The sequence below is a fragment of the Anarrhichthys ocellatus genome, unplaced genomic scaffold (genome assembly GCF_004355925.1).
Source record: "Anarrhichthys ocellatus isolate YVR2014 unplaced genomic scaffold, GSC_Weel_1.0 scaffold47, whole genome shotgun sequence".
Classification (NCBI taxonomy): Eukaryota; Metazoa; Chordata; class Actinopteri; order Perciformes; family Anarhichadidae; genus Anarrhichthys; species Anarrhichthys ocellatus.
The window spans coordinates 2,792,339-2,817,354 of NW_022280077.1; the positions used below are offsets into that span (position 1 = coordinate 2,792,339).

General features: G+C 41.8%; 2 protein-coding genes across 6 annotated transcripts in view; both read right to left on the reverse strand.

Moving 5' to 3' along the window:
- Positions 1–236: 236 nt before the first annotated feature.
- LOC116395487 (toll-like receptor 7) lies at positions 237–4,149 on the reverse strand. Its single transcript, XM_031869423.1, has 2 exons — positions 3,703–4,149; positions 237–3,405 (listed from the first exon to the last, which is right to left on the reverse strand). Exons 1-2 carry the CDS (start codon positions 3,715–3,717, stop codon positions 253–255), a joined length of 3,168 nt encoding a protein of 1,055 aa, XP_031725283.1. The 5' UTR covers positions 3,718–4,149; the 3' UTR covers positions 237–252.
- Positions 4,150–4,731: 582 nt separating this feature from the next.
- Positions 4,732–25,016, reverse strand: part of LOC116395486 (FERM and PDZ domain-containing protein 4-like) — a 31,040-nt gene continuing 10,755 nt past the window's right edge. For 2 of the 5 annotated variants that reach the window (XM_031869419.1, XM_031869421.1), the window contains exons 2-17: positions 23,990–24,106; positions 17,754–17,914; positions 17,361–17,463; positions 16,849–16,894; positions 15,751–15,855; positions 13,611–13,718; positions 13,069–13,200; positions 12,377–12,496; positions 12,033–12,169; positions 11,619–11,745; positions 11,276–11,365; positions 10,987–11,169; positions 10,731–10,854; positions 9,668–10,645; positions 7,880–9,088; positions 4,732–6,927 (exon numbers count right to left, since the gene is read on the reverse strand). In XM_031869419.1, the coding sequence (XP_031725279.1) occupies positions 5,684–6,927; positions 7,880–9,088; positions 9,668–10,645; positions 10,731–10,854; positions 10,987–11,169; positions 11,276–11,365; positions 11,619–11,745; positions 12,033–12,169; positions 12,377–12,496; positions 13,069–13,200; positions 13,611–13,718; positions 15,751–15,855; positions 16,849–16,894; positions 17,361–17,463; positions 17,754–17,914; positions 23,990–24,106 (4,984 nt within the window). In that variant the 3' untranslated portion in view covers positions 4,732–5,683. The other 3 variants (XM_031869417.1, XM_031869418.1, XM_031869422.1) reach the window with 2 other exon arrangements.

Genomic DNA, 25,016 nt, shown 5'->3' on the forward strand with positions numbered 1-25,016 from the left:
AAAAGCACAATGTAAAACAGGAACAGAAAGCAGTGATATGAAGTCATTGGAAAACAATTGATTGATAAACATTGAAATGATCCTGTGAGATATGACAAAAAGTGAACCTCTGGTGACTGCAGGGACCTGGTCCCTGGGAGCACGGGGGTTAAAGAGTGGGTTGTTGTTCACACATTGTAATTCATATAAAGAAGTACATTCAGAGCAATCTTGAATTAAAGCAGGAACTAAGTATCACAGTATATTGTTTTTTTACAGTGTCTCTTTGAATAGACTGTTGTATTGTTTGTGACTTTCAGTTGCTAAAACACTTCTCAGGCTGAACCAGAAGTACAGCTGGGCTTGAGGGTTTGTTGGCCACTCCAGCACAGACCGCCTATACAGTCTCTTCCTTAATCTCAGATACTTTGAATTCCAAGGTACTTTCTCCAAGAAGATCAATACAATCACGTCGTTTCTTTCATCCATCAGCCTCTGGTTGGCCATGTAAAAAGCTGTCTTGAAGTTGCCACTCTTGAGGTATTTGCTGGTGAGGATGAACACTGTCCTCTTGCTGTTGTGGATGCTCTGGGAGAGGTTGTCGATCAGGGGGCATCCAGGGATCCAGTCCCGTTCCTCCAGACACAGCGTCAGGCGTCGGTCCCCGCGTTCCTCCAGATGAGCGCACATTTCCTTCATCACCCACTCTGTCACCGCCGAGTCCTCCTTGTCATATATCACAAAGGCATCATAGGCAGAGCTTTGGGAGTACAGGCGGCTGTAACCTTTGAGCTTTGCCCTGCAGAAGTGATAGATGTACCAGACATCCCACAGGAAGAGGTGGCTGGAGACTGACAGTGTGAGGAAGCTGAGGACGAGGGAAGTCATCAGGGTGGAGAGGATGATTGACAGGTAGCTGTGCTGGCAGGCCAGCAGGTCCACTGAGATCACAGGATGACCTCTCTGTGCCCCTGGGCTAGCGCATGTAACGTCCGTGGCCAGTCTGGGGATGGTCACTGTGGTCCTGTTGAGCCATGTGACAAACCAAGTGGCATTGCACGTGCACAGGAATCTGTTATTGTGCAGAAGCAGCTTGTCCATCTTATCAACGACGTCATCTGGAAAGCTGGATTTCTCAATGTGCTGTATGTGATTATAACTAAGATCCAGGTATTTTAAGTTGAAGGCATCCTTAAGGAAATCTGGCGTAATTTTTACGATTTGGTTTTTATGTAAAAGGAGCTTCTTTAGGGATTTGGTACAGATTGACAGCATGGGTGGAACAGTAGTCAAACTGTTTCCACTGAGATCTAAGACTTGCAAAGATTGTAGAAGCTGTAGTTTCTCCCAATTAAATGATTCATCTTTTAGTTTGTTGTTTTTGATGTAGAGCTCAGATAGTTTGTCTGGCAAACCGCTGAACACTTCCGGTGGAATGAAATTGAGGTTGTTATGAGAGATGTCGAGGACAGTCAGATTGAGTAAATTCTTGAAATAATTGAAGTATCTAGTGTACCCGTCTCTCCACAACACATCTAACCGGTTATCTCTGAACTCTAACCTCTCCAGGGATTCACTCTCCAGCCCAGTGTTAGTGGAAGTAGAGATCTGGTTGTGGTTCATGAGCAATATCTTGAGATTTTTCAAATTCCTCGTAAAATTGAGCATGTGAGTCAAGCCCTCTGACTCAAAGTAATGGTTGTTGTAGCTTATATCTAAGATGACCAGACTTTTCAGCTCTTGAAACGCAGTGGAGTAGAGCAGATCCAGGCGATTGTTGGAGAAGTCTAGATATTGTAAATTAGTCAGATATGTAAATTCAGAGCCGTTCAGACTTTGGCTCATTGCATTGCCGGACAGATTGAGGCATCGCAGCTCTCCGAGATTCAAAAATCTTGAATGCAAGAAGAATATGTTGTTTCTGCTCACATCCAGGGTTTTGCCAAACTGACTGCAATTCTTGTTGACAAAGGATGTAACTGTTCCAAGTTCTTTATCTTTGTATTTGCAGCTGCGTGCATATTCATCATATCTGAAGTAATGAATCTCTCTCACTTCCTTACTTTGGTACTGCGCTGCAGCCGACATGGGAGACCAGCTCAAGGGCTCTCCCCCAGAAAAACCGACACCATCCAGGGCGTCGGAGGGGGAAGAAATCTTGTTGTCAGACAGACTGATTATTTTAAAGCTTTTGAGTTCCATCAGAATACTTAGGTTTGTCATTTTAATGAAGTTTGTACCTAGATCTACCACCTCCAAGTTTGTGAGGGGTTTTAAAGGAGCAATGCTCTCTGGCAGTAGCTGCTGAAACACAAAGCCCTTCAGTCTGAGGATTCGAAGGGATTTGAGGGAGGAGAAACTGCAGCTCAGCCTCAGTGTTTGAGGGTACTTCTGAAGCTCATAGTTAAATGAAAGGTCCAATTCTTCCAGTTTGCCCAGGAATCGTGGGAAGTCCGTGACTCCTATCGCTCGTGCTAAAAAGTTTGACGAGAGGTCGAGCTCTCTCAGCTCTGTTGTGCTGGCAAACCACTCAGACTGCACACATGTCAGCGAGTTACTGTGCAGGCGCAGCGTCTTTAGCTTTTTCAACATTTTAAAAGCCGTCTTGCTGATATTAAGTGGGGAATTATTTGGGCACGGATCGCATGGGAAAGGAGCGTTGTAGCATCGTGGACAGTTTCCGCTAATATCCAGAATCTCAAGGTTAGTTAAGTTTTTGAAATCCTCATCAGTGACTACTTCGATGTTGTTGTTGTAGAGGTACAACTCCTTCAGACTTGTGGGTAGTTGATGTGGAATAAAGGATAAGTTATTTGACTTAAGACACAGCAATGTTAAATTGTTTAGCTGTAAAAATGCACCATCCTCTATGCCGTAGGAAGTATTACATGGGTTACGGTAATAACAGTTTTGACTGAGGTACAGCATCTCAATATTTCTAATCTCAGAGAGGTTTACTTTAGAAATATTATAAATGTGATTCACTTCCAAACTCAGCAGGATCAGGTTTTGAGGGAGGCCTTTGGGTATAGAGTAGAGCTGATTGCCATCTAGATACAGTGATCGAAGGTTCCTCAAGCTGGTAAAGGTGTTTTCCTCTATTATCACACTCTCAGTGCACATGCGGTCCTTGGGCCCGATTTTGATTGGCACACAGTTGCACCGCATGTCAATTTCCTCCAGGTTGTCCAGACCGCTAAAGGAGGTGGAGTTTAATTTAGGAATATGGTTGATGGTGAGCGTCAGGTTGGTTGTGTCTCTCGGGATACCTCGGGGGACATCTTTGAGGCTTCTCTCAGTGCAGTCGACCGTCACCACGCTGCCGTTGTTGTCCTCGACGACATCGCATGGCAGAGTTTTTGGGTAAGAGACGCTAGCTGTTGACATGGAGAGGCAACACCACAGGCCCAGCAGTGCCACACACATCTGTATAGAAGCACAGGGAGTTCACTGAGAATTACATGCAGGTGGAAAGCTGATACAGTTACATAACCAAGAAAAGACACACAATGTACATATGAAGCATGCTAAAATCAACATTTTGAGTAAGGTTATTACAAATATACTAGTAGCACAACTAGCAACTGGTACAAGCTGGCTTCTCATTTTCCACCTCTCCATGAAGTTTACAGCCCTTCTAAACAAAGCCAACCTGCCACTTCACTGCTTATAAATGCAACTATAATACAATACAGTATATGAACAAAGATAAATGATACTCACTAGATGGGAGAACATTGTTCAGGAGAGATTCACAAGAGGTCCTGCCACGAGTTCTGTTCTCAAGTTTGATGGAGTACTGAAAGAAGTTTAACATTGATGATCAGCTCTAAGGTGATGGGATGAAAGTAACAGGTGGCTGGGTTAGCCCATTGTGTGTATAATTAGCCAGCGTCACTTCCCTATTTCCACAAATCAGGCAAATCAAAATCTTCCATCTTTTACAATGTGTGTTTGATCACAGTTGACTGATCGTGTTTGTTACATAAAAGTGCAAACAAGATTCAGGCAAAGATTACCATGAAGAGGTTTCCTTTGAGAAAGGATGATAGTATCTTGCTCTTGGTACAGTATAACAGCACAGCTGGATGAGTTGTGGGTTATTCAGTGGTGGAAAGAGTTGTTTCATTTCTGGCTCTTCTGCAGGAGAAAGTGAAACCCAAGCTCGGGTTTAGGTTTAGCAGCTTGCATGGTAAACATGCTATTCTGGCAGCAGGCAGAATCTTTTTCCTTTACCTTTGGCTACTTTGTGACTACGGCTGAATATCATTCACTCTCATGCGTGATCTGTCCAGACAGAATGTGTGTGTGTTTGGCCCTTTATTTGAGAAACCCAATTTAAGAATAGGTACTGTAGTTTCAGAAAAAGCATCCCCCTGATCAATCTCTTTCAGTAAAAAGGCATGATGACAAGGTGGCTTTTTAGCCTTGCTAGCTGCAAGGATATATAATGTCCGTCTGTCTGTCGGTCCACATCTTTGGTCCAGACTAAAATTTCTAAACAGCTGCACTGCAAACGTGTACAGACACTTGTGGTCCCCAGAGAATGAATCATAATAATTTTGATGATCATATAACTTTTCATCTAGTACTATCATCAGTTCAAAATATGAATTTGTCCAATACTTTGGTTTATGAACAAATACCTTCTAAACTAAATAATATTTTCATCATCCTCATCTGTACTTATGTTTTGTGCTCATTAGCAAATGTTAGCACACTAATAAGATGAACTAAGATGGTGAACATGCATATCCTGCTTCACAACAGCACGTTAGCATTTAGCTCAAAGTACAGCCTCATACAGCTGCTAGCATGGTGTAGACTCATAAATGCAGGAGCAACATGTGCTACTCTCACACATACCAGTGAAATGGGCCATCATCATCATTAATGCAAAAAGCATTGCCACCACTCAGACTTGAGTATGTGGTAAAATCATTAATTATTAAATGTAGTTATAAAACTAAACACGTGTCAAGTAACTTTTCTGTATGAATAATGCTGTTTTAGGAGCAAAAACTAGTTTTTTTTAATGCTTCAGAGATAAACTGAAAAAAAGTGTATTAATGATCAGAACATCACTGCAAAATTAGATCAAAAAATATGGTACTGTATGAGAGGTTGGTAATTAACACAACCATTATTGTGTTTGTACGCACAAACAGACAACAATAATTTGCAAAGACTTTTTAAAAGTTTTAATCTTTTTAATGACGTTGACAAAAAAGAACAAGAAAGGACTCAGTGCTCGTGTGTAATGTAATCATTAAATTAATGTGAATCCAGCAAAAAAAGTCTTATGCATTACTTGATTAAACACGTCTTGTCCTGTGCAATGATTTGTCAAGAGCTGTATATAGTTTATGCATTTCTCCAGCATATATATTCTTACAATGTATAAACAAGGTACCAATAAGGTTGTAATAATCTACATGTTAAGCCCCTAATATAACCAATAAATCATTAAAAATAATCCCCATTATATAATATACTTGAGAGGAGGGTCATATGCTTCTTCAGAGGCCTTAATATAATCTATTTAAAACTTTGAATGATTCATATCAATTCATTTTTCTCACTTTCCATAATAAAATATTGTATATACAAGGCAAGTTGTTTTTTTTTCACAGCAGTTCACATTGGTTGTTAAACCCATGTCTCTTATGTATGGCTTTAAAATCAATAATTAGGACAAAACAGTTTATTTGTAGAGCAGTGTTTTCAGTGAGTGAGTTAGTGCATTTATAATAGCAGACATGGTGGCAGAGTGATGTGTCAATGCATTTACACTTTGGTCACTGGGGGAGCTTCCCGAAGCTGCCTCAGCAGCTTTCAGCAGACACACGTAGTTCATGACGACCTCGTCCACCTTGGCTACCACCTCACGCCGCTCGCTCTCGGTGCTCAGGCCTTCCACGAGTGACATGCAGGCTTGCGTTAGGCAGCAGAGTGTGTGGAAGCTGTGCGTCAGAGTGAGCAGTAACTCCTCTGGACTGCTGTACTCCACGCCCATCTGACTGCAGGCACTGCTCAGCACTTTGGCCTGCATGAATAGCAGCTGGGAGAACGTGTCCATGTCAGCCTCGTTGACCTCGCGTTTCTCACCTCTGGACGAGTGTCCGAGGCTGGAACGCAACACGCCGACCATCTCTAAGGCATCCTTACGTGCAAGTGCGAACCCTGTCTGAAGGCTGTAGGTTTTTCCCTTCATTGAATTTACACGATCTAGCCTTGCTTTGAGGCTCACATCATTCGCGGCTGAGACCATGTTACTCTGCTCAACTTTACAGTCAGCTTTCATGACTGTGTCTTCCTCGTGATTGAAAGAAACCGAGTTGACAGAGAACAGAGCATGTGAGGGCATCTTTCTGTCTTCATCATTACCATCCGTGTTTTTCTTTCTCCGCAGGAAGCAGTGACCGAAGGGCACACGGCGCCTCCACGCAGGCCTACATGCAATCAGCCTGGGAGCTGTTGACTCTGGCAGCAACAGGGAGGCTCTTCTGAGCAGCCTTTTACTAGATGAATTAGAGGCGACTGAACCGTGGGACAAGCTCTTAGGCAAGGTTTTGGCAGAGAATATCCTCTGTACGTTTGGGGGATCTTGAGACTGATTCTGACCTCCATTTTTCCTTGTAAGTGTGGCTCTGGTCTTTTGTAACAGCGCTTCTAAGCTCTTGGAGCCCGGCATTATGGTACCCCAACTTCTCCTGAGCATCAAATCCCTGCGTGGCTTCCTGAGGCTGCTTGATTTAGGGTCACATGAAGATCCACTTGAGGGGAAAGCCAGGGCTTGTGGGTCAGGCTCTGGGCTGGCCTGTGTTAGCTCACTGGGCTCTGTGCTACTTCTTAATGAAGATGGTGACGTGGTTGTGGTGGTGGTACTAGTCTCATTACAGAGAGCTAAAGATGACTCTTCCCCAACCTTCTTCAGCTGTGTGCAAGCTACACTAGGGGTAGTAGGGAAACAGAGAGAACTGTTAAGCATCTCACACGTGTTAATAATAACAAATATACTTTACGTGTACTATGAATACAGAGATGACGATTTGAATGTTTTCCAGAATTTGCATACTTGTTAAAAACACATCTTGATTCCTAAAGGGGTAAATAGATGGAAAGTGACACTTTAAGAAAACAAATAAGGGCAGGAATATATTTTAAAGTAGTGGTGCCCAAGTTACGTTTTTGTCTTGTGACCCCTTAAAACATCAATGTCTACTTGCAACCCCAGTACAAGTAGTCCCAGTACATCCTGACAGCAATCACTGCTTCAAATGCTTTGACAAAAAGAAGAAGAAGAAAAAGGCAGTCACAGGAACTGTATAAGCTTTTCCAATCATTTCATTTGGCCCAGATGAAATGATTGGCCTAACTGCCTTTCATAACTGCCTGCCTCTCTGCAAGCACACTGATGCACACCATGCATTTATTGAACATCACTGAAGTCTTTCACAAGGTGCTAGCTTGACAGCTGTGAGTACTAACAATAGCCATGTTGGTTGTTTACATTCATTATGATGCGTTTACGTTAATAATGATAATTCTGGGGGAGTGGCTTTGGAGCGAGGCGTGAAAAGGCGTTGCCTTGGCAACTTTCTCATTCGATTTAGCGACTTTTGGGGCTAGTGCCGCTAGCTACTTTCATTGGAAAATAGTTGGCAACACTGGGCTGGGTTTTTCTGTAAGTCTAGCTTACTCTTGCTAGTTTTCTCAAGATTATCAACCCTAGCTTGCATCAGCAATCAGCATGTTAGCATTTCAAATATACACCGGCCTGTATCTGACTTCAATGACTTTAGTAAATGTCTCTTTTGTTCCTGTCATGCACATACGTGTATGTCTGTGTCACAGACAAATACAGTATAAGAGAGAGCACCCTCCTGTTTATTTTTACCTGTGGTTTCTTTAATCTTGGGCATACGGTGACTGCCATCCCGTGAAATCCCGAACCCAGGCTCAGCACTGGTCGCTGCATGGATCTTCCTCAGCAGGGTGGGGTCCATGGAATGGCCGGCCCTCCCCTGACCTGGGGGCCCAAAAGCTTTCTCCTCAGCCGTTGCATAACTCAGCCCCTTGAGTGAGGATTCTGAAAGTACATGCATATTGTCTGTGGCACAAAGAGGAGAATCCATGGGAGTGACACAGCTGCTGCTGCCGGTGCTGCAACCAGCGTCTATAGAGGAACATTGTGAGTTCTGGAGAGAATGAACGCCTTCACTCTGTATCGATGACATGCGCTTGCTCACGTGGTACTCGTATGTCTGTGTGACGTCATGCTCCGACGGTGGAATCTTAATTTGCTGCTGCTCATTGTCCTGTGAAGTGGCATCTCCTTCTGCAGGGACAGGCCCTTTGGACGGAGAGTGGAGATGCTCGTTTAACTGTTGGCTTCTTTCACTTGAGTCCCGTTTCTCTCCCTTTACCATCAGCCTGTCTGCGTGGGAAGCCTGTGAGTCACTCATACATTCTGGAGAGAGATTTTCTGCCATTTTGTTTCCGGGCGCTCTCTGCTGCCATTTTTGATGCCTGTCTTGAAAGTGACTTCGCCCAAGATCAAGTTGATTCATGTAGTAGGAATCTCTCACGGTGAAAGCGTTATACTTCCCAACAAGATGAGGGGGCTCTTCTCTTGGTAAGTCGTGAGAAGTCATGTGAGATCTGTCAGAGGATTCACAGGTATCTCCGTGGATTCTGCCATCTGCCTCCCTCTGTTTTCCTCTCTGCCTGCTCATTACTGAGCCAAGGTGCATCTTGGTGAAGTATTCACTGACTGACTTTATTTCCATTGTCTCTGGCTCCATTTCACCGCCATCCGAGTGACAAATCTGGGAGGAGGCGACGGCAGAAGATTTCGCCTCGTCATCCTGATGCTCTTGGGGGTTGTACTGCATTGCTGCCGCACCACCATCGCTAGGTACAGCGGCCTCAGCCTTTTCCTCGTTCGCGGCGTGGTATCCTTCAGTCATGGCTGCATGCATCCTCAGGTGGTTTTCTGAGTGTCTTTGAGCAGTGGCCAGCTCGGAGCTCTCTGTCATCTCAGAGGAGTTTGTCTCGTTGCCAGAATCTGAGGACTCGGGACTAAATGCTCGGGATATTTGTACACCTGTGTACCAAAGAAAGACAAGAAACGGCATTAATAACTTCATTTGACACACGAGAAACATCACAGATTAAGAAATGAGTAAAATAGATGTAATGGTAGCGACATAATTCAGCATGTAGGGGAAAAAGGTGTGAATGACTACTTTAATAAATATAAATAAATATAATATGAATAATAAATATAAATCAAAACATATCACATAAAATTACAATCAAATTACAGAATCCTAAAATGTTGCTAAAGAACATTCCAGACTTAAAAATTAGCATTCCATGGATTGCTATTTAAAATGATTTGTTTACATTTTTTTTTATATTAAAAACACATTTTTGACATTGTGCAACATGCAAATCGAGAACACAAATAAAACGATCAGCAAAACAACAACAAATCTTGCCCAAATGAATGATACTGTAGTGAACACAACTGTTTGTATGATGAAATGAATGAAGAAATACTCACACAAATGGAAACATAGAACAAAATGGGCTTTATTGAAAAAACAACAACAAATCAAAAGTGAATGGCTGGATCATGTGTGGTGTTAATGGATGAATGTTACAATAGTGTAAGGAGAACCTGTGCTACTCTCTGACTGTGCCGGACTCTGATCCTCAGATGCAGCGAGGGCCTCGAGTGCCTGTAAGGTCGACACCACAGCGTCGTTTAGAGGCTCCCCGTGGACCTCTGCTCCGAGGTTGGGTACTGAATCTATGAGAGACACTGGGATGTCATTGCAGGCCCCCTGTGCCCGAGTCCCGGCCCCCTGCTGCTCCTCCTCGTCAGAGCTGTCCCTGAAGCCGGGAGGAGGAGCAGCGATGGCCAGGTTAAGAGAGTGCAGGAGCACATCATTGTCCTCCTCGTCGTTACCCTCCGGTGGGGGAGGGAGGGAAGTCAAGTCTATGATGTCATCGCTGGACCCTGAGAGCGAGAGTAGCATAGGCTTGTCAATGTCACTCATCATCATGTCCTCCTCACAGCTGATGTCATCCTCATCCTCTGCTTCATCTGTTGTCTCTGCGTAACAGATGTCGTGCAGCAGTGGCTCCTCGATGCATTCAGTAGGACCAAAGATTTTGGTGGAGTACTGATAACCGTCCCCGTCTTCTATGGCATCCATCATCTTATAGTCCTCCTCAAGACGCCTGTACATGTGGCTGTGATTGTCTAGAATCTCTGGGCTCTCATCCATCAGTCTCTGGTAGCCCAGGTTTTGGGGGTTTACACTGTCTAAGGGAGGATCTCCAAATATGAAGGAGACCTTTGCACTCCTGGAGGGGTCTTGGGGTTTGGGCCTGGGGACATTGAGGTAAGTTTGGGTGCAAGGGATTCTGCAGCACTCTGCTCTCTCTGCCATGTGAATTGAGTGCTGGGCCTGGTGGATCTCAGTTATGTAGACTGGTTGGCCTTCAAATTTCCCGTGGTCAAGGTATTCACACTCCTGGTCAGAATAATCTTGGCTGCATCTCTGGTTGTTTCTGTCTTCAAATCCTTTATGGGGTGTGCTGTAAGTACACTCAATGGCCTGGTAGGTCTGCTTTACTCTTGCTGCATGGCCTGCAAAGAGGAACCAAAACATTTAACATGTATATTTAAACACAGCAAGTTCTGATGAGTCATCTTGTGATCATTTCAGACATACTTGTTTCCGTGTTTTTGGCCACATTGAAGATGGAGCGCCTAGAGTCCACCAGTAATCTGTAGTAGCCAGCAGTCAAACAGGCCAGATTCATTGCATCAACAGACTCCATTATGAGAGTGATGGGCTGTGAACGAGAAAGATAAGCAGATGACAATGAGCGCAAAAATAAATGGGATTGTGGGACTGTAGAATGATGTTATAATTACTGCTAATCAGACTTGGTGCTGTTAGGGGGGAAAGAAGAGGGTTTGCTAACCTTTACGTCCAGAACATGTAGCTCCACTCTAACCCTGTTCTCATCTTCTGTGTACATCTCAATGCGGTTGACATGACTGAAATCAGCCAGGAGAGCCACCAGGTTTGTTTTGGTGTTAATCACATGGCTGATGCCATACTTGGGCCCCACCAGCAATGTCACTTCTGTGTGCTTCTCGCCTTGCTGTGAAAGGAAATGGAGTGTCAGCACACATATCACTTCCTGCATGCAAATCAAAAGTGTGTGACCTGGTTTGTTTTTGTGTCATGTGTCATGTGATTTCACTCACAATTAGCGTGGACCTAAATACCCGTCCTCCATACAGCCTCAAATCGCTGAGATACTTCAGATAATGGACCTTTGCCTGCAAGGCAGTCAGCTGGAATGGGGGAGGAAACATAACACACAGGATTAAATACAAGCTGAATTTGTTTAAATGAGGTGTTAACGGCAGAATGTAATGTTAAAAAAAAAAAAAAGGTGCAACATTATATGTTCAAGCCACCAACCACTGAAAGACTCCACTAGGTGGTAGTAAAGAGTCTCTTCAGATGTAGTGAAAGAGAACGATGAGGAGACTTACAGATACAGAGACAGGAAGAGATAATAAGGGAAGAGGTAACACACTCCACCTTTTTACCAGGCGGCACCAGGTTCTGGTTGGTTTTGAGGATGTGAGTGAGGGCTTTTTTGATGTTCTTCTCTTTCATGCTAGACAGCACTGCTGGAGGCAGGAACAACGCCAGACCCCACTCCTTCCTGCAGACCCCCAATTCATTACAATTAGCCACTATGACAAACAGTCAAGTCATCACTCTCGACCGCTGATAGAGTCACTTCACCCTGAGGTGGTACATTGATTAACTGACAGGGTGCAATCACAATCATTAACTAAGCAGGGATGTATCTTCTGGCATTGCACTGCATAACACTGGTGAGACGATTATTGTTTTAATGTACGAGAGCATTCTGGACTAAGTACCAAAACAACAAAATGACTCTATAGCTATTTATGCATGGTGCAGTGTGAAAGACAATCTACTCACTCAATATACTTTAAGGAAACTTTCTGGCAGTGCTTGGTATTGATGGTTAGAATATACATTTGCAGGGCAGCCAGATGGAGGGCCGTGTCGTATTTCAGCTCTGAGCCAAATCTCTCCAACACCACATCATTACAGCTCTGGAGGAGCCGGAGAGGGAGAGGACAGAAACAGGCAATCATGTGTTTGCTATAAGGCAGTAATTATAGACTCAATTCTCAATAAGTTTCGAGTTCTGAGGCGTTTTTTTTTTTTTTTTTCTAGATTACCATACTTTGATTCTTTTAAAACTTTCACCATAAACCGCACTGTATGTTTACGTGTTGTCTGAATCTGGTGATAGTCACCTGAACATAGAGGTACTCAAATGCTACTGCGTCTCTCCTCAGCAGGTCCACGGGATCCTTCGGGACAAAAGTGATGCGAAAAAAGCACTTCATCTTGTTTGACCCTGGCCTCTGTGTCACCTAGAGCACAAGTCAGAAGATAAGGAGGGTCCCATTAGTTAAGTGTTTGCATTACATGCAACATTTGATATTAGGCCTATCCTGTAGTCTGTCAGAATTCACAGTGATTCATGAATAGTTTGACACTGTGGGAAATGAGCTCATCGCTTTCTTGCCGAGAGTTATATGAGAAGATCTATGCCACTCCCATATCTGTCCGAATAATATGTATGGAGCCAGGAGACGCTTAAAGACTGGAAAGAGCGGGGAACAGCTATCCTTGCTCTTCCTCTTCCTCTTTTTTTTTTTGTTATGTAAAAACAAGAGGAAGTGGTTTTCTTGAAGGGACTATAACAAATATGTGTTAACACTGCAATAAAGTGAAGTGAGCATATTTCCCACGATAACTAACATTCTCATGTAAAAGCAGTCAAACTGACAATGACTCTGCAGTTCTTCCCCTTTTGTCCTACAGCATGAGTACAAAAGCACTTTATACTGAGGACAAGGGTGGTATCCTCCCTCTGTTTTTGTCAAGTCTACCATTTAACTGCCTCGCTCTTGTTCAGTAGCACAGAGGAGAGCTGACTCACCTGAGTTAGCATTTCCTGCTCATGCAGGAGCATGAGTTTGCTGGCAGACCCCTCAGCTCTTTGCTCCAGCATCAGAGAGAAGTGCTCGATACTCTTAATGGATAGCTTTTCTTGCAGGGTCAAGATGACATCCTTTCGCAAAGGCAAAATCAAGAGTTAATATAATATGAGAACCGTGCAGATGCAGCAGCCTGCTTGTGCTCAGCTCAATGCTAAAACCATGAATCATTTTCATGGCTGAACACGTGCAAAAATATTAACGGAACATACCGTCAGAATTTCTACTGCAATATTTAAAAAAAGAAAGGAAATGTAAATTGCTGACCAAGTTCTCCTTGACCCACATTAATTCAGTTCAAAATGCTTTTTGGTTACATCATGTTTTATGTGCAGGTAAGGTTCTGAAGGCCGCAGTGAAGGTTGGAGGTCGCACTTTATAATGTGCAGTGCAACTGTGAATAACATTCAACATTTAAACCGAATACCACTTTAGAGTACGCAACTAGATTTCATAGTGAAGCAAGGTTCTCTGCGACGCCTACCTTAATTGATGTGCTGCTGTCAAATTTAAATGATTTAGTCTGCCCGTTCTCCAGGTACACCTTCAGAACATTTGGCATAAAGAGAAGGGAGTTGTCCTTCATCGTTTCCTGAGGATAAGAATCATTTGATTAGTAAATCTCACTTTTTTTCTAATTGATAGATAGTTTATAGATGTTTATAAAGCTGGGGTAAGCAAAAATTCCATAACAACCTTTCAGCATATTGTGATTCAAGTATTACCCCAGGGCAAAAAAAACGTGAGAATTTGGAAATACAGCCCTCATCCTTTCACTCTCCCCTCTCGGCCCTAAGCCCCCTTCCACCGGACGAGCACAGGCATATGCCCACGTTTCACACAGTAATACAAGTCCTTCATATCAAACGTGATCCTGATCCTGGTTGTGATCCTAATGCTGTTAAATAGCACCAATTCTATGAGAATAACCATCCTGTTGTCTTTGCAAACGTGTGAGCCTGTAAAGCCCTTTGAGATGACATATTTTGATTTTAGCTTGCTACAATATCTGCCAAGTGTTACAGAAATGGAGAGAAAAAGTTGCTAGTTGATGGTTTGGCCTTCTGCTAACTGTAGCCGTCACTGCACTGCAGGACTATGCTCATGTAGAAGGATAAACTATTCGAGAGATGGAGAGAAAATGTTAAATATGTAGCTTTCTGCTAACCATAGCCGTGAGCTGCCAGTCGGCTATGGTTAGTCGAAGGCTGAGCTATTGGCAACATTTTCTCTCCATCTCTGAAATGCCTCGCCACTATTGGTCTGTCTTCTATTTTTGGGTTGCCAATGCAGGAATAGCAACTTTTTCTGCAGGATTTTCTGCCATTGAATGAGGCTTTCACCATTTAAAAAGGGACATGCATCTGCATTTGTAAGCCAATAGGAACACCTTCTCTCTGAAATGACCTTTGATTAGCTAAAGTAAGCCGTCACAAGCTAGATTTGCTTAAGCCCGAAAACAGAGCCAAAAGGAGGTGCAGAGGTTTTGTCTCAGATAACTTGAATTACAATATGCTGAAAGGTTATTATGGAATTTTTGCCCAATTATGCCAAAAATAAACTGCCTAGCCCAGCTTTAAAGTGCATTAGAGCAAAATGCTGTAATTAGAAGACCCTTAGGAGAAAATGATTGCACATTCAAGAACTCCATATTGAAGTCTGAGGATTAAAGGAAAATGAAAGTAGTTCCGCATTTTGCTTTCTTGCTGAAATGAGAGGATTGATACACTGTATGGTATTTATGATGCTACAACCAGGAAATGGTTAGCTTAAGAGTTAGCATGAAAACTTTTAGAAGGGGGAAACAGCTAGCCTGGCTCTGTAGGCAACAAAATCGGCCTAATTAGCACGTCATATTTCACAGTGACAATAAGCCTCCAGGGAAGTTACTGCGCCCAGTCAAGAAATAGTCCGGTACACGATCCCCTGTAAAAACACAACTTGTCCCTTTTTACAAGTTTTTGTACGGATTAAACCAATACAACATAGTTAGTGAGCTTTAAAAGGTGCTGGTTGGCAGATTTGTGTACTACCGTTGGACAGATCCAGGGAAACTGTTTCCCCCTTCTTCCAGTTTGTAATGCTAAGCTAAGCTCTCCTGATAGTAGCTTCATATTAGATACTGTATAAGAGTGATATTGATTTTCTCATCCAACTCTCAGCAAGAAAGCAAATTAGAATATGTCAAACTATTTCTTAAAATGTATGTTTCCACATTTTTCATTGGGCTAAAACTGTAATGAAAGTAATACAAAGTAACCCACTGACGCATCTTCTTTTATGTACGATGCTGTCCTTTTTGCTCAGAGGATATGACTGATAGTCTTCTTACTTAGTGGTTGCTCTCTAAAAATCGTCTTCTCTGTGTGACACACTTGATAAATCAGGGAAGCTGTGAGAGAGTCCCTCTTTTTCTGTCAATCATACCCACATGCTCTCTATTTTATTCCAGAGATGAAAAGAAATAAGAGGAGGAGGTGCATTTCTGGCTCATCTGTGTCTTCATTTTACCTTTTGGGATATCTGATATTTTCACTCTGCTCTACGCACACTTTTAGAGTTCAAGTCTGCCGCTGTTCAAACCTTGATGTGTACCGAATGAATCAGTGTACAGTGTGACTTACGGGGACCTGGCCATTGATGATAACCTCTTCAGCGAAGCGGACTTTAACAGGATTAGTCTTTAACTTGGCCTTTTTGGCTGCGCTGATGAATGCCGATTTGGGTGACTTTTGGAGGGAAAAAAAGAAGAAGAAAAAAAAAACAGATTTAAAGGACAATCAGGTCTTTTATCGATGAGTCATGCATTTTTTTCAGCTCACACAATTCAAGGACATGTTCCCTTCTTGAAATATGACAACCTCCCATTTCTCCACTCAGTGCTGATGCAATTAGGGAGGCTCTGTGTAAGGGCATAAGAGGAGGACGCCCTCACTGCCGGTGTGTCATTGAGGCTGCAAAGAAACGCCTGGTAAACGGAAGCAATTACAGGCTGGATTATAGGAGCTGCTTGGGAATACTGCACCCATTTTTTTCTGCAAATGAAATCCTTTTTCAGGTTTAGCCATACGCTCATCATGATGAGCCTCTAAACACTATGACACTGAACAAAGTGATTAATTTAAATGCACAATGAATGGATGTATTTAGAAATGACATGACAGACTAATGTCTGTCATGTCATTTCAGCTTAATTTCAGTTTAATGGAAATGTTGCATAGTGTAAAACACCAAAATTACTGTCATGGTGTGCAAAGAATTATCAGAACCACTTAAGAAACCACATGTCTGTTGTTTTCTATGAGCATGCTCCTCTGATTTGATCTATTTTTGGAGGGAATACAAGCATAATTCACATTTCTACTGACTTATTTTGTGAACTGTAAACAAAGGCCGAATATATGCTGCTGGCGCTGTTTGTTCACAACCATCTGGTGCTCCGTGACTCCAGTAAATGTTGATGTGGCAGCTTCATCTGAGGTCTTGCGAAGATCTGACGCTAGAACATGAGAAGACTTGAAATGACTGCAGCAATTGAACCCTTTCAGTTAGCGGGGCTGTAACACTCAGCTAAGGCATTACTGATGCAGTGCCAACAAAAGCATATTATGGCATGAGTAATGACCTGCTTTCATGGAGTCAACAAAATGAACAGTTTCAAACACACAAACGGCCTGTTGGAATGCACTCTATTTCACTCAATAGTGGATGGAGAAACTTACTGGGTATGGCTGAACAACGCTCAACAATATGGACTCCTTGCAACTCCTGCAAAAACAACCAGAAACAAAAAAAATAATGTGGTTAAGGGAAATCTGGAAATATTTCAGTTTTCTTCTAGTTATTGTTATGCTTAGGACATCATGGTGGATGGTAGCACGAGGAACATTGTGTCCCAGTGATGCGCCTGGCAGCTCTGCATTGCCTCCGAAGTGCAGAATTTTACTGCAGAGGTCAACCCCATTCAAGGCCAAAGGAGCTGTGAAGGAGTGGCCACACTAATGGCGCACAGGTCACACCAAACCCTCACAATCAGCCACTCAGCTGTATTAGTGTTATATCTTTAATGAGACACCTAAAAACAAAGCATCAACCATGAAAAAAAAAATTAAATCTACTTTTTACACGATAAATTATGAAAACCTGAACAAAGTTTTTTTTAATGGGCACTATACAATTATCAACAACAGGTTCAACGGCAGGCAAGACATCTCACCTGAGTGTGTTGTCATACCTGACAAGGTCAATGACCCTCTCCCTGGCTGCTGAACTGACTGGCTCATCATTAATCATCATGATCTCGTCTCCTGGGATCAGCCTGCCTTCTGACGGACCCCCTGTCAACACAAACCAAACAAGAGTTAAGTGGTACAAGCTGTGCACAGTCATGCCATCTTTCTCGATTTTCTAGGTTTCTTGGATCAGGTCTCTAATGAATGCTTACTCGTTGATCTTTGTTAAAATCAATGAATCATCCACGTAAATTACAGCCAGAGAGGGTTATCCTCTGTCCTTTCTGGCTCATTTTAGAGGGATCTCATCTGCTTCTGGTAATGTGTTAATAATGGCCATGGATCGGATGGGTCACTGTTGTATTAGAGCTCACTGTACAACTGGGGCACTTTACCTGGTGTAACTGAGCGGACCACCACAGGTTTCTCACTGCCTGCCACAAATCCAAAGCCAAGCACTGGGTCTCGTCTCATCTCCACCATCCGGGGCGCTGGTGGCACGAACCTGTCCCCGTCCAGACGAACCTCATCCAGAGAGCTGCTCTGGGAGAGGTGGCTGTGGGAAGAATAAAAAGCATGTTTCCCTTCATCCCTGCTGGTTCTTTTTGTTACATTTTAAAGCAATGCTTTTTAATGGCCAGTGTTGTGTAGCCACTGTTGGTGTATCAAGGAGAACGGAAATGTCAAATTTTACACTTTCATAAGCTTAAATATTACAATAATTTAAAAATCACCCAAAACTCTGGGAACTTGTGATAGGTATTTATGACAATTGTCTGAAATTGTATAGAACAAATGATTCATCAATTACCTGAGAAAATAATGTGCATATTCTGTGGTCAGGACGATACTAATAATGTTAGTTGCAGCTCTAAAATAGGAATGCTGAACGAATATAACCAATACAAAGAGTTTATCTTAAAGAGACAATGACAACTGCAGCTCAGCATGGACAGATCTGTTAAAAGATGTAAAGCAATAGATGTAACCACTAACTGCACATGAAATGGTTGTTTACCTTGTTTACCTAAATCCCCAAAATGTTTAAAGACAAGATGCAAGACATTTTAAAATGAGGAACTAGTGCAATGCTGCAAATATAGAACATGTGGGCGATGGTAATCAGGAGCCGATGTTTGTATTATCACATTGCAGATATCCACTGTGTGCTTAGTTGCAATTGTCTGTGGTATTCATACTGGTATATGTTATAGAATAGGCTTTTGCTTTGCCACACTAATGATGCAGGACAGGTATGGTATGGTGTGCAGTTGAAAATCTCCTGCCTGAGCTCGAGATTTGCTATCTCGATCACTGTAAGACTCCTGCCATAGCTGCAAACCAAGACTGCATGGTTTATACCTTATTTAACCATTTCAGTTAACCTGATCAATGCATTTTCCTCTGTCCTTTCAACACAGTTATTATTCTCTTCTTGACCTCAAAAGACGATGCAGACCCTGTATGTGCTTTCACATCTTCTGTGATCAGAGTTCTACAGCGTTTCTCCACTTTCTCTGGCTGCAAAGGCAGTAGCAGCTCCATATGGTGCCAACAATGTTGGTTAATTAAAGCCGTGAGCAGACAGTGTGTGATTCACAGTTATTCTTGACACATGTACTGTTCACCACTAAATACTAACAATTCATCTTCTATGGCACAATGACAGAGAGATCTGTCAATCCCAATCCCGATATTACAAAAAAAAAATGTTCCACAATATGGTCAAAGCTAAGTGATTGTCAACTGAGATTTCAGAGGAGGATTCAACAATTCTCTCCCAGAGCTATAAACCACAAAAAAATTTAATAATCCCCAACAACCAAATGGATAACGAACAATGACAAGCTTTTTTGTGCTCATATCAGTTCTGAACTAGAAGTGAACCTGATCTCTTTGATGGTCTCACTTTCACCTTTTACAGGAAACTAAGACTTATATATAGATATAGATAGACATTACCACCAGTCTGTAAACATTGACTTTGCTAGCTGATTCTAATAAAATGGGGCCGTTATTGTTTGGAGTGTGGCTAAGAGGTCTACAGCACATCGCTACAGTGGGGAACAGACTTGAAATGAATCACCTAATTCTTATTCGACAATAAATGTCAAACAAAGATGCTCTAAATGAACCAAATAGTTTCCTCTTTTCGTTCCAGTCAAAACATAAGCCACTTTGTATTCAAGCTGAACAAAAGCCTGATGTAGACCGATATAAGAGGAGCAACAATAATCTATAGAAGGTAATATCATCTCTGAAGATACATATTGATGATTGGCATTCTCTTGAATTTGAAGAGCTTTAACTGTACCACCTATTGAAGGATTCTCAGAATGAAAACATTTTACATAAATCTGATGGATGTTTTTATCTCTTCCCATTCCCTTGTTTTGCTATGCATGCTTTTGTAATGCATAGTGGGCAAAAGATGGTAACTTGTACTAAGACAAGTTAGTGGTAGTTGTGTATTACTTAAAAAGAAACAAAATAATCTTCATGGGAAAGCTAGTCTATTTTTACAGTAACAAATGTGTCTTTGTGTGAATCCCATGGCTCACGGATGCTGGCAATCTTGCCTGTACGTTAATTAAACAAATGCCTCAAAATGCTTCTGATTCAATTTAAATTATAATAATTACAAGCTATTATAACATGTCCTGAGTATTATGCAGATGACATAATACACATATTGTATTTGAAATGAAGGTATTATCCTCTTTATTTAAATAAAAAATGAAATAGTCCCAAGTCTTCCATTGTTGAGTTTGGTAAAACGTCTGGATTAAGGCTGATTAAAAGACAAAAGAGCATCTTTTATTTTTACTGCAAATGTTGTCGAAGTGGAATGCAGTGTTTGAGGCTGTTTTTGGCAGATATATTAGACTTTACACTGTTTGTATACGGATTCTTTTTTTGACAAACTTTTCTTCAGAACCGAATTCTTGTAAGAATTAAAAGAGATTAAGATAAGTGAAAGTATTGAAAAAACAGAGCAGGAACTGTAAGGGTTTGAAAGCGAGGCATATTAGTAAAATGGAGTAACAAAGAGTTCAATTGAAAGTCATTTAACAATGGAATTCCATTTAAAAATATATCTAACAATTGGTCAAATCCACACAGAAGCCTTTAATTTCACAGCGGTGTGGTACAGTGTGTGGGCAGGCAGAAAGACGGAAAGCAGTGTGTGCAAAGCCTGCAGTACCGAGACTAAAAAGGTGGAGCTAATTGAAAATAATGAGCTGAGTGGGTTGTCCCTGAGGTCATCTAGGAGAAAACACTGGCTGCGGTCCAAATTTTCTTTTCACTTTTATCACTTACCGTCACTGCCCTTACAAAGTATGCTCTGTTGCATGCAGTAGACATACAAGTGGGACATACTACTTCGTCATGATACTGCGCCATGAAATTCAACCCTTTGCTCATATATCCATCACAGTCAACGGGCTGTGCTGTCAACATATCTTTATCAAGTTATTCATGGCCCAGTACTTGGAGGACGTTGGAGGAGATGGACAGGAACTCTATAACTATATGTTCAAGCTGTATTCGTCTTTCGTGATAAAGACATTCATCAAAGAAATAAACTTTGTTGTCTTTGAGAAGGATCTATCTGCAGTCTTGCGGGCCACACAACACACCCACTTTACTACAAGACACGCCCCTGAAATAACTTAACTGGGATGAAAGTACTTATTTTAAGGCATACCCGGGATACTTTACTAAACATAAGGTACCTAAACCTAACTCAGTCAATTTGACGTATCGTCCTCTGCACAGAGGATTGTGGGTCAGAAAAGCCAGAAAAGCATCTTGCATACTGCAAAATACGACCCGATGCAGCAAAAATCCTGGTACTTTTGGCATACCACATTTGGCATTCAACTAAACATTTTTCTGGCTTACTAAATAGTATGTAAATATGGGTATTGGAAAGCACCCCCCCCCATTTCGTCATTATAAAGATAAGAAAACGTGTTTGTGTCAAATAAGTTAGGTGTGGTTTCCTTTGGCGGCTTGTTTAACAAATACCCATGTCTAAAAATAAAATTTTGTCCTGAAATTATATTTATCTGACATAAAAGTGACAGGATATGTGTTGTCTTACAGGACTGCAGACAAATGTGAGGGTGGGAAATGCTATACAGACTCATACAGACACAATAAATACATAAAACCTAAGCAGAAGTTTACCAACTTCGTTATTTCAGACCCTGTACACAGGAATGTACCCATATTACTGTCTTTGAATATAAAATATGATGTTTTTCTCATATCATGTCAGTATTATATTGTAGGTATCCAGAGGCTTTAGATAATACTGGAGTAGCCAAATATTCAGAACACACCCACTTCCATATTTCCACACCCAGTCCGGCGTGGCATTGGTCGTTAGTGCCGAAGCGAGAGGCCCAGAACATTAAATGTTTTTTAATTGGTGCATTTATTAACCATTTTTACAAATGGCTTTTTAATTGTATCATTAAACACAACAGGCATTTGAATGTACCAAAGAGTTTTCTAAATGTATCTGGTAAATATCAAATTTTAGTTAATTCTAATGCATCTTACAATTACATTTTGTCCTCACCCTTATCACCCCAACATTAAAACAAGACATCTGTTTCGGCATGTTGACTGTTTAAGCGTCGACTCATTACCACACAGTGAACGCTATCGCTTTACATTTCTGAAGGTTCTTCTAAGACACATTTAGTTTGAATTTATGTGTCAGTTTTATCCCTCAAATGACAAACTCAGCAGATTGTGCACAAATCAAAACCATATGGACCTGTGCATTCAGGGAGAGTACTGTCCCCTCCTCTACATGGCCACCTGCTAAACATGGCTGGATTCCCATTGTGCAGACAGCCATGCATCTAATGGTCCCTAATCATGCTCATTAGCTGCTAGTGTAGCTGCACAACACTCTATACAGCAATCAGAAGCCGCACTGTGAGCTGTACAATTAACAAGATGAACAAAAAGGAGTAGCAAGAAATGCTGGCATGACTGTCACTGTACAAACTAAAATGACTATTTTCACTGTTGTTTCCTAAAAGCATATTTTGGACAAAGTGGAGTAAGCTCATTACAAAAAGCAATATCCTGTTCCTCTCGTTCTGAAATGCTGCTCTGACACAGCTCACAACTTGTTGGTGCTGAGGCGGTTATTTGTCCTGTGTGGAACGCAATTTGTTTTTTAAAATAATGCAATCACAGCCAGTTCATGTTGGCATATGCTTTTGCTGTGTCACTTCTCCTTTTAGAGGACTGGCTGCTGTGAATTTTCTGAACCTACCAAATAGAGATGTGGTTTTATTCTTGTAAATTTGTCTTATTGAAGTCAATTTAAGTACTGATGGAACCACTGCTCATTTGACTTTGACATCTTTGTGTATTTTGTGAAAAGAAATTGCCATCCTGCCATCTCATTCTCAGTCACGATGAAGAGGAAGTCTCTGTTAAATCTGTGATTTTTCCAATATTGATCTACTCTGTTGAACAATCTCTCTAAATCTCTAAACTAAAACACAGTTAAATGCCTTGTGTCACAGTGTAAATATTAAATAGCTACTGCTTTATTCATGTGCTCCTGTCACGCCGACTAGACGTGTTCTGAGAAATACAACAATTTAGTATCAACACCCTGGAGCCTTGACAGACTCAGATGACCACGGACAGTCACAGAAACACTTGATTATTCATAAGTCTTCCTCAAATTTAGAACGCTACGGAGCCAAAACAGCCTCCATGATCTGTCTCATCCAGACACACTCACTGCATCCAGCACTTCCACCGCTCCTTACTTCTTATATAACTCCTCTGACATCATGCTTCTCGTGCTCTAACCCATGTGTGACAAGTACTCACCTCCTATTCCGTATACAATGCAAGTACACTGATTTTTTTTTCACATTAGAGAGCTGCATCTATGACACAAAAATACCGTGCACGTTCTTGCATTATAATGAATGTTAAATGAGAACAAGTGACAATCTTGTAGCCTATAGGAAAACCTATAGCAAAACAGTCAGAATCTAGTATGCCCAGGGGTTCATGAACGCAACAATATTTTCAGTTCTAGTATGAATGCATATTACACATCTCGATAAAAATAAAGGAAAGCCCACCTGAATCAACAGAACAGATACAATTAGCAAAAACACTACATTAGAATATGTGCACACAACAGACAACCAGTGCAGAGTTTCCTTTTACCTGCCTGTACAGATATCCAGAAGTGCCAATTGCAAAGAATCAATTATGCTGATGACACACTATAACCCAGCATCCTCAGGGGGATGTGCAGACTCTCAGATCAAAACAAGTCCCCGCACTGGTGAATATCTTCCTCGGCGGCAGCGGGCACACACTCTCAAAAGCCCTCTTCTGCATTTGGGAGACTGCATGAGGAGTGTTGTGGGTGTGTGAGAGAGAGAGCGAGAGTAGGCAGGGGCAGAGTGTGCGCAGCAGTGGAGGGAACAGAGAATCAGTATTCTGAACGCACAGATGGAGACAGTGTGGAGGCAGTGACTTGGCTGGAATAATCACAGGTTGGTAACGCGTCTGAAACATCTGGGACAGAGAAAGCTCCCCTTCTGTTTTTTTTTAAACACAGGGCACTTACTTGATGTAGAAGTCACGCCCCTCTCTATTGGTACCCATGTCCCATCCATTGGGGGGTCCCTGTGATGCACTCCAGGTCCCTGAAGGGGGCGGCCAGCCTGAGGATTTGGTCCTGTGGCTGCAGAGGAAGAAAGGGATGAGAAATTAAGCATTAATCAACTTTATATCATAGCGTGCGGTTTCATTCAAAACCATGCGTAACACCTAGAATAACAAGGTCAGAGTTTATATGATAAATCAATTAATCCCACTCTAAAATAATACAAAAATAATATTTTTGTCATAGAGTTATTTTAATCATAATAGAAATAAATTAGTCATGGGCTGATATGAAGCAATTCAAGTGATAAGAGGATGTCTAATTCCAGCGTGATGAACAATGTTCCATAGCCACAGTTCACTCGGTGAATACAAACCAAATTAATTACGTAAGCTCGACACAAAGGCGGAGTTGTCGTGCCTCAATCTTGTGCTTTGAGAGGCATGAAAATGGTTTTATTTCTAGATGTCAGCATATTATTTATAAAAGAAGCCCCGAGGACTTTTTTTAGAAAGTGGTCATTTGATTTGCTCAATACTGAGACGATCTGATGAAGTTCATCAGAGAAAAGAAGCAGCTATAACAATCGTAACTCTATTGTATGAAAGATGGTTTTCTTAATAAAAAAAAGATTTTCTGATTCTAACAAAACACAATTCTCCATAGCCTTTTCCCTGTGCTACATGTTGGCAGAGTGCAGCTATTTAGAAGAACTGTAATTGGCTAAATGTCTTCTGTCTTTTTGCCTGCTCCCCCCTTTCTTGTCTTCCTTTTATCTTTGTCTTTCTGTTCGCACACTGGTTAAGTTATGTCACTTCAAAGGCTTGTCTGCCGTGTAACAGGGCTCTTCACATTCATTATTCAAAGCTCCTCTTTCTTTCCCTCTAAACATTTCCCCAGTTACTGTACCGATGATAATAAATTGTGTGCAGGGCGCTTGTATCTGCATGAGACTGTGTGTTAGTGTGTGTGTGTGTGTGTTCACGAG